General features: G+C 47.8%; 1 protein-coding gene across 1 annotated transcript in view; it reads left to right on the forward strand.

The window, feature by feature from the left end:
• The window catches only part of RHOBTB3 (Rho related BTB domain containing 3), a 155,899-nt gene extending 147,276 nt beyond the window's left edge, over window positions 1–8,623 (forward strand). Inside the window, exon 11 of the mRNA XM_035014890.1 lies at window positions 3,892–8,623. Within this exon, the coding sequence (XP_034870781.1) occupies window positions 3,892–3,945 (54 nt within the window). The 3' untranslated portion in view covers window positions 3,946–8,623. The remainder of the gene's footprint in view (window positions 1–3,891) is intronic.
• The last annotated feature ends 407 nt before the right edge of the window (window positions 8,624–9,030 follow it).

The following is a 9,030-nucleotide window of genomic DNA, read 5'->3' on the forward strand; positions in this document are numbered from 1 at the left end:
CCACCCATCCATCCATATATCCATCCATCCATCCATCCATCCATCCATCCATCCATCCATCCATCCACCCATCCATCCATCTATCCAGCAGCAAACATTTATTGAGAGCTATTCTAGTTATCTATTATTTCATGATGAACTACCCCAAAGCTTAGTGACCGAATCAACCATTTTATTATATCTCATGATTTTGTGAGTTGGGAATTTAGGCAGGGCTTAGCTAAGTGATTATTCTTCTCTATGTGGAGTCAACTGGGGTCCTTTGGGACAGGCAGATGGTGGCTGATCTGACCTGCATGGTTCAAAATGGCTCCATGTATTTGTCTGATGTTTTGGCAGGGGCGGCTGGAAGGCTAGGCTCAGTTGGGCCCATCTCCCTCTCCATGTGATCCCCACATGGACTCTCCAGTAGGGTAGCTGGATTTTGTGTGTGAAAGCTCATGGCTTGAGGATACCAAGTTCCCTTTAAGACTAGGCTTGGAGCTGGCAGAATGTCACTTCCACTATATTCAGGTATTCAAAGCAGTCCCAGGCCAGCCCAGATTCAAAAGAAGGAGAAATACACTGCCTCTCTTAGTGGGAGGTGTCAAAGACTTTGCAGCCACCTTTCAGCAAACTATGGGCCAGGCATACACAGGCCACACAAAAATAAACAATACATGGCTCTGTCTTCAAGAAGCTCATAGTCACGTAAGGTCACGTGGCAGACAGACAAATGAAAGCAGTAAATGAGATCAATGCAAAGATTCATTGTAAACTGCAAAACACCTCTACTATGAAGATTTGCTCTAAAACTAGAATATAACAAACTCTTCTGATGCTCTCAAATATCTGTTACCGTTTTTTGACTGGTTTGCCAGGAATCAGGAACTTAGCGAAGCCTTTTCCTGGCATAACCTTCTCCAGTTCTCAAACCAGCTCTATGACTGTAACTTCTACACAATGCTTCTTGCTTAATTACACAACATCTTGGGATCTTGTCTTATATCCACACCCATCACTCTCCTGCCCGTCAATGCCATTTACTGGATGCTTCTCAAGATGCCCAAAGAGGCCCCTGGCTATTCAAGAAGAGATTTTCAATTCAGAGTGACACATCCAGCTCATCCTTCAAGGCTCTGATTCCTTCCTCTCACAATTTTTATTTTAATCTGCTGTCCTCTCCTGAGCCATGAGGCAACAAATTCTCAGGCTCCAAGGCTGACAGAGTGACAACATATTTAAAGATGCTTATGTTTTATAAGCAAAATTTATTAAGTTCCTACCATGTATAAAGAACTGGACAACCAACCACTTGGAGCAAATACATTTTCTGTTGCAGAGACCGGCCACCCAGACAAGATTGTAAAACTGTACATTTGTTTTTCCTGGTTGGCAAGGTAACATACATAGGTAAAAACAGGCAAAATTAAAATGTAGAAAATTTGAAGAGTAAAAACAAACAAACAAAAAAAAGAAATTAGTCATAATCTCATCATCCAAAAAACATTACTGTTAGCATTTTATTTCCTTCTGGTTTTTCATTTATTTGTTTTTAGTTTTTTGTGGTTTTTTTTAAAGATTTTCTTTATTTATTTGACAGGGAGAGAGACAGCGAGAGAGGGAACACAAGCAGGGGGAGTGAGAGAGGGAGAAGCAGGCTTTCCGCCGAGCCAGGAGCCCGATGCGGGGCTCGATCCCAGGACCCTGGGACCATGACCTGAGCCGATGGCAGACGTTTAACCAACTGAGCCACCCAGGCGCCCCTGTTTTTAGTTTTGTTAATAAAAGTAAAAGACTTCATTCTTTAGAACAGTTTTAGGTTTATAGAAACATTGAACCAATATTACATATACTTCCCATATATACTCCTTCCCTGCACACAGCTTGTCCTGTTGTTCATATCCTGCATGAGGTGCACAGCTGTTATAATTAATGAACCAATATTGAAACACTATTATTAACTGAAATCCCTTCTTCACATTAAGGTTTATCTTTGCTTTATACAGTTCTGTGGGTTTTGACAAATGCACAAGATCGTGCATCCATTACTGTATCATACTGGTCAGCTTCCTCGTTTATCTTTGTACTATCGGACGCCGCCATGAGATAGTTCCGCAGGCAGCTTTTCTCTCTGCTTTTCCCTTAGAGCCTGACACAAACCCCCCTTTACCTTATGGCACTTCTTTGTGTGTTGATAAACTCTCATCAACGTTAGAGAATACACCAGCCTCTACTTCACCATTCCCCTCACGGTAGACATTCATGCTGCTGACGGTTTTGCACATATCATAAGGTATTTTAAAATCAGCTCATGGAAATAGCTTTCCAGGATTTAGGTAACATTTAGAAAAGAAAAAAACAAAATCAATTGAGAAAGAAACACGTTGTGTGGCGTCTCCCAACACCTCCTAGACAAAAGGCTTTTGTCTGGAGGCTTGAGGCCTGTGCTACCGGGACTGCCCGTGTCCCTTGCCGTGCACTGGTGGGGGAGGTTGGGCCATCCCAGGAGGCCAGGAGAGAGAGAGAGACTAGCTGGGGCTTAGCGCCTGCTTCCACAGGGAGGCCCTGGGCTCCGGCATCCCCTCCCTTCTCCCTTCCGTCTCTCCAGCTCTCCTCAGAGCCTTTATCTGTAAACCTGGCACTATTTTCGTTTGCTCTTAGGACTGGTTGGCTCAATGGGGGAGGACAGCACTGCTGTTGGTAGAAGTGACCTTGGGCCGCACAGGACGGCTTTGACGACCATGTCACTCGGGTTAGCCGGGCAGGTCAGACTGCCTCACAGAAACCTGGAACTATATATAGAGCTCTGTCCCGAAGTTTTTGCCACAGGGCAAAAGACCGCACAGATAGTATCTCTTTACCATCCCTCAGACAAGCGCATGTCAGAATTGATAAAATACTTGTTTTCCTGTGGAACCGATAACCATACATGCACTGTATCTGCAGAACCCTGGAGTCTACCAGCACTTTCTCACACACAGGGTTGCGTTACCTGACAACAGTTTAGCCTGGATGTCATTACTGCCACTTTAGAGCGAGAAGCTTTGGCCTATGTGAAGTCGTCAGAGACGACGCTGCCAAAGGCCGCCCTTCCAGTCCGGCGTACAGCTTCCCCGCGGTATGTGGCAGAACAGGAAGCTGAGTGCAGTGTTTTCCTCATCCACCCCAGCTGCCTAAGAATGGGGCAGGCCCCTTTTCACACCCCGTCATCCCATCCCAAGACACGGTGGCCAGCCCCAGCCTGCGGGCCCCCACATGTCACCGAGAGCCTTGTTTGTTTTTGCCCTGGAAGTCCGGTTCTGTCCCCTGACCTCTGGCCTAGAACTGTTCATTCCAACCATTCCTGGTCTGTCATCCGGGCTCAAAACAAGGTGAACGAAAGCTCTTTCTTCAGGCCCTGCTTGCCTACTCGAGGGGTCAGTGAAAATGAGTGGTGTGGTCATGCGGCTGATGAGTCATTTTGGCCTTGAAATAACAAGTAAAATACACTATACAGTTCATGGCCTCATAGGGCACCAACAGCTGGGAAGCAGTAAACACCGGGAGCATGGTCTTCGGGCCAGACACACTTGGGCTTGAGTCCTATCTTTACACCTCCGAGCTGGGTGACCTTAGGCCACTTAAACTCTGTGGGCCTCAGTTTCCACATGTGTAAAGCAGGGCTAAGCATAGTGCTGATCTTCTAGAGCAGTTGTGAGGATCACATGAGAAAAGAAAAGGTGAAGTACTTAGCCTACTGCCTGGCCTAAGTCAGCCCTCACGGTGCTGTTGTTATTACTCAGTTACCGGGAAAACCCAGAAGACCCAGTCTGTTGGGTCACTCGCTGGTGTTTCTGGTAGCGTCAGCAGACACTGCCACGTTGCTAACAGCAGCTTTCTTGGTGAAACACCTTTGCCTTTGTCTTTCAGGCCTCCTGCTTCCACAAATGTCCAGCGGCTTTAGGCCAGGAACCTCTCCGGTAGGGAAAGTCGCCTCCTAACTGTGACCCGCGGGAGCGTATCGCTGACGAAGAGCCACGGGCGCGGGCCGGCCGAGTCTTCCGACGTACCCCTTTCAGCCTGTCGGAGGCGGCCGGCTGAGGTTGGGCTTCAGGCTTCTCGGCTCAGCTGGCTGGAGCTTACTTCGGGTCAGAGTCCGCCCTGGATCCCCTCCACGCCCACGGCCGGCGCCGCGGGCTGAGGGACTGGGAGTCTCCGCTTCCATGGGGGTGCGGTCGTTTGAAAGGGGGGGAACTCATTCGTGTGCTGTCATCCTCAAAGGTGGTGAGGTCCTGAGTAATTCTGCTAGCAGAGCCAGGGTGCTGGCCGCTCATCTGGGTGAGACGGTTTTATCTCCCTGTACAGAGTAGTGGGAGATTCAATGGGATAATTTATGCGAGAGTAGCTGCCAACGGTAGGACTCCTTGCGGGTCCAGCAAGGAGGATGACGATAATACCACTTTCCCTACCTTTAAGAGATCACCTCTGCACCCACCCAAATGCACAACCACACTGCACCTTGACACATTCGCGTGTGCACACACACCACACCCCATTCTGTAGTGGGGAAAGGCTCGCGTGTGCACCCTGAGGACGGGCTGGGATCAGGAGTGCGTATTTCTGCTAGTGTTTTTGTTCTCCTTCCGGTCAGGCCTGGTCGTCGCCTCAAAGCAAACAGGGCGCCCGTAGGACGCCGCGGGGTCCGCGGTCGGCTCGTCTGCTGCTCTCCCGAGCGGCTTCCAGCAGGTGGCGCTGCACCCCGCGCGGCCCCGGCCCGCCGGCCCACGCTCCCGAGGAGGCACCCGAGGCACTGGCAAGTCGGGAAGTGGGTTTTCGCGGACGCCGAGCTGCAGCCGTGGCAAACGCAAACGATGACACACCGGCTTGACGAAGGCCTTTGTCAGAGGCACGGGGGATCTGGCGTCACCGCACAATGGAAAACAAAGCGCTTCTGCCTGCCTGGCCAGAGTTCGCTTTGCTCACCATCGATTCTGGGGCATTTACAGGCAGAATGAGTTCCTGTGAAATTTCAGGACCTTGCCATGACTCAGATTCACTTTCTGTAAACCAGTCAGCATTGACCCTTCCCCCTCGCCTTGGATCATTACTCACACTTTTAGGGGACCAATTGTATTTGTGCTCACTGAAGATAAATTTGAGTATTTCATAAGCACTTCTGTTTTTTCAAGGGCACTTTTATTTTTTAAAACTAACTTGGGGCAGATTTGTATTTTTGAGAATTTTGCCACTCTTAGTTCCAAACATAGTTTTGCCTTGTCTGTTAATTTACGTGTTCAAAAGTATGCCTTTTAGAAATTCGAGTGAAAGCTGTAAAATAACTACTCTGGCAGGAAGCCCAGGAGACGCTTGTTCTTGGAGACGGTGACTTGGTCAGAGGAGCAGGAAATGTGGGTGAGGAGGGAGTGAACTGAGGGGACCTGCCCAGTTTTTTGTTTTCTGCACCTAGAAAAAAATGTAGATGACTGGAGTTGATCTGTTCTGAGGATTATGCAGAATTTTGGTATTGAGGAAGTGACACAAGATGGGGTTAGAACTGGAGAGAAAACAGATCTGGGAAGGTCTGAAAGGGTTTGAGCCAGTGAACAGGGAGCCTGAATGATACCGTGGATTTACATCAGGAGAAGCACCTGAAGAGAACTTGATTTAACTCAGGAGGAGGGGGCACGGGAAAGCTTTTCACCTGCAGGCGGGGGGCGGGAGCAACTGGACACGAAGGTCCGAAGGTCCGGGCCGCGCAAAGGTGACTCTTTTACCTGACTCTCACCAGCACGTTGCTCTGACTCTTCTCCCACATTTAGAGGGAAATAGATTCCGGAGAAGTTCCCCACATCCTCATTCCTAGTTTTGGCTAGTTGTTCCTCTGGGATTTTTCCTACCGGTGCCCAATCCCCTTTCCCACCTTGTGTGATCTCCAATCTCATTGGTCCCTAAAAGTTCTCCTACAGAAATCTCTATGCCTCGTTAAATTTTTCGTGCTTTTATTTAGGTTTTGTTTCTGGTTTTTGATGTTTGGTTCTTGTAGGTTTTTACTGAAAAATTATCTTTGGGGACTGGAGAAGGTAGGGAATCCATAGTTTCTCTTGATTTCCCTCTTCCTTGCAGGGCTCGCTGGTGGGGGAGGGGGCGGGGGTCTCCAGCTGTCCCAGGTTCTCTGGCTTTAGTGGAATTGGGTGGGGGCCCACGGGAAGGGCGTGAGTATAAGCACTGAGCACTTTTCTGGCACAGGGACACGGATGTTTCAGGTGAGTGAGCAAACAAAAGCATAAACACCTTGAAAACCAAGTCCAGCAGAGTTTAGCTTAGTTCAAATAAATTCACCCCCATCCCCACCCCTTAGGGCACACAGGAAGAATGATGCTTGTGTGTGTAATATTTTCTCCTGGATGTATGCAATGTTATGAGTAATTCTTGGCTTGTGCTGTAAATTCTCTCCTGTTCTTGTTCACTTGGAGAAATGTACTGGAGCTGGAGAAAATGAAAGAATTCGGATTCTTTATAAGTATGCGTGTTGTGTGTGTTTTATGTGAGGGAGGAAACAAATGCAAACAGAAACTTTGCTAAGATTATGATCGATCCCGATTTATCGGGGTAGTAGATACAAACAAAGCCAGAAAACAACAGTTGTTCACCCAAAGAACCATGCGTTGGTCTGGCGTTTTTAATATGTGGCCTTTGTAGAATAAAACAGGTCAGGTGAACTCACACCATTTTGGAGATGGTGAAACCAAGACTCATAGAGGGCTTATGTGAATTTTTTAAGACCATGGTATATCACAGGTGTAGTCAAGTAGTCCAGCTTCTGGTTCATGCCTTTAAACACCTCTTGCCCTTTGTGAGGTGAGTGGGGAAGACTAGGTGCAGGTCTGATACGTGCCTCCTTCCATTTTCAGAGGGGCCGAGGTCAGGCATCTCCTACAAGTCAAGAGGGCTTGCTGAGACCATGGCCGCGTCCTGCGATGCTCAGGTGAGTGTCCTTCTCTGAGTCTTAGTACCTGATGAAGCCACCATTTGTGAAGCCCGCAAGCCGAGAGGCTGGCTAGAATATGGTTCGGCAGTCTCAGGTTGACAGCATTGGTTTTATTGTCATTTGAGAGGTGTGTGGCATGTCAGCTGGGCTTTTATCACTCAGCCCCTTTTCCTTCCTGAGAATTGTTTGTGTTGCGGAGATTTCCTGTCTATGTTGTTAGTGTCTGATTCTCCCTGGTTGCTCGAGTATCCGTGGCCATGTTTCATTGACTCACGCAGATGCCCTGATGCCCCTGAGAAAACGGATGGCTGCTGAGCGGAAAGAGTTCAGTGTGGAAGCCCAGGGATTGTCCCACAGCTTGCCTTATTGGGTCCAGCTGATTTTTTGGAACAGGGTTTGCCGATAGCTTAGCTTTCAGAATTACAGTTTCGTCAGTTCGCTTCCTTAATGCTGAATCGGAAAAAGGACATATCCTGGGGTAAAGCAAAAGGGAGTGCGTGTCGCAAGTATTCATTAGTGTCCCCTCTCCTCGCTGCTGCTTTTCGGCCAGCTGGAGTTCCCAAAGCCCTGCGTCTGTGGGCAAGGCTGCGTGGTGAAACAGCTGAGTCACAGCTTTGCTTCTCTATAATTACAAATTTTATCACCTCATCTGACATAGAAAGGGTGTTGGTTGGAAATGAAATACACATTAGGAATAAGCTCTTTAGAAATAGAAAAAAAAAAAAAATGAAAAACCCGGCTTTCACAATTTTTCCCCAGTAGCTAAGGTCATGAAGAGACAGAGGAGTCATTTCCTTCTCACCCATACAATCAGGAAAATTAAAACATCAAAATAAACAACCCTGTAAATTTCTCGACAAGCCCTCTTCTCATTTTTTTGTTTCGTGTCCTCAGTGCGAACGTCTGGCTAACATACCATGCCAGCCATCCCCCCATCTTTTCTCCCATCTTCTTTGCCGTTCTGTCTCTCAAGACCTTATTCAAAATCACCTTCAGTATGAAGTCTTGTCTCCCTAGGAGATACTGTTCCATGGTATGTTACTGTGCTTCTGAAACTTAAAAATTGTTCTCAGGTCATTCTCTGTGTACATCACATCTCCAACAGATTGGAAGTCCTTCCAGATCAGAGGCAGTGCCTTCCAACGCCTTTTTATTCTCCTTGTGCTTCTTCCTTCCGTGGGGTAGTCCTTAGTATGAGTAGCATCCAATCTCAAGCCTCTTTTCCAACTTAGCCCAACCAAACTCCCCCACCAGCTAAGCTGAGAACAAACTCCCCTCCCAAATGCGTGTGTAAACAGCCCCCCAAAATAGCCAGGACATGCAAACTAATGAATTTTCCAATCCACCTCTACCCAAATATGACCTTGTTGATACCATCTCCTTTTAGATGACAGATCCGGATGTTTCTATTGCTTGGTTGCTATTTGCCACATGCTTCCTGGACAGGTTTCCAGGTAACCTTAATGGCCATGCTTCTGGGGAAGGAGGGGTAGAAAATAATTCACCTCTTCAGTAAGTGGTTGTAAAAATATAACAGCATTTAAAAGCTTTTAAAGAGCAGCTCTCTCCTTCTGGTCGCTCAGGGCCCTGTTAGCTTTGCGATAGGAGCCCCCATAATGCTTTGTGCTTGGCAACCTCTCACTAGGACAGAAGCCAGATTTAAAGGCCAGGAGATTGATTTTTTTTTTTTTTTTTTTTTTTGGTGAAGGGCTTTCCATGGAGAGTGTGGGAGAGGAATCACTCAGGGAAGCAGTGGTCAGTGAGGCTTACTTCTCCATCTGCTCTTCATTCATATGTAAGGCTGAACAAGCTCCTTGTCTCAACAAGTGAGAGTCCCAGACCGCAGAGCGGGAGCAGTTTATCCTGGAGGTCCCAGGGGGAGGGGGGACCTGGAAGTAAGAGGTAGGGGCTGTCACTGACTCTCCTCCCACTCACATTCCCATCAAAATTTGCAGGGCGAATGTCCCCAAATTGCATGTGTGTTTTGCTTTGATGTGGCCACACTGTGGCCAGCCAGGCTTACTCTGGTGCAGCTGGATCCCATGGTTCAAACTGGGCCTGACTGTCCAATTTTGGAAACT

Source organism: Mirounga leonina, unplaced genomic scaffold (genome assembly GCF_011800145.1).
Source record: "Mirounga leonina isolate KUSES-001 unplaced genomic scaffold, KU_Mleo_1.0 Mir_168, whole genome shotgun sequence".
NCBI classification, from domain to species: domain Eukaryota; kingdom Metazoa; phylum Chordata; class Mammalia; order Carnivora; family Phocidae; genus Mirounga; species Mirounga leonina.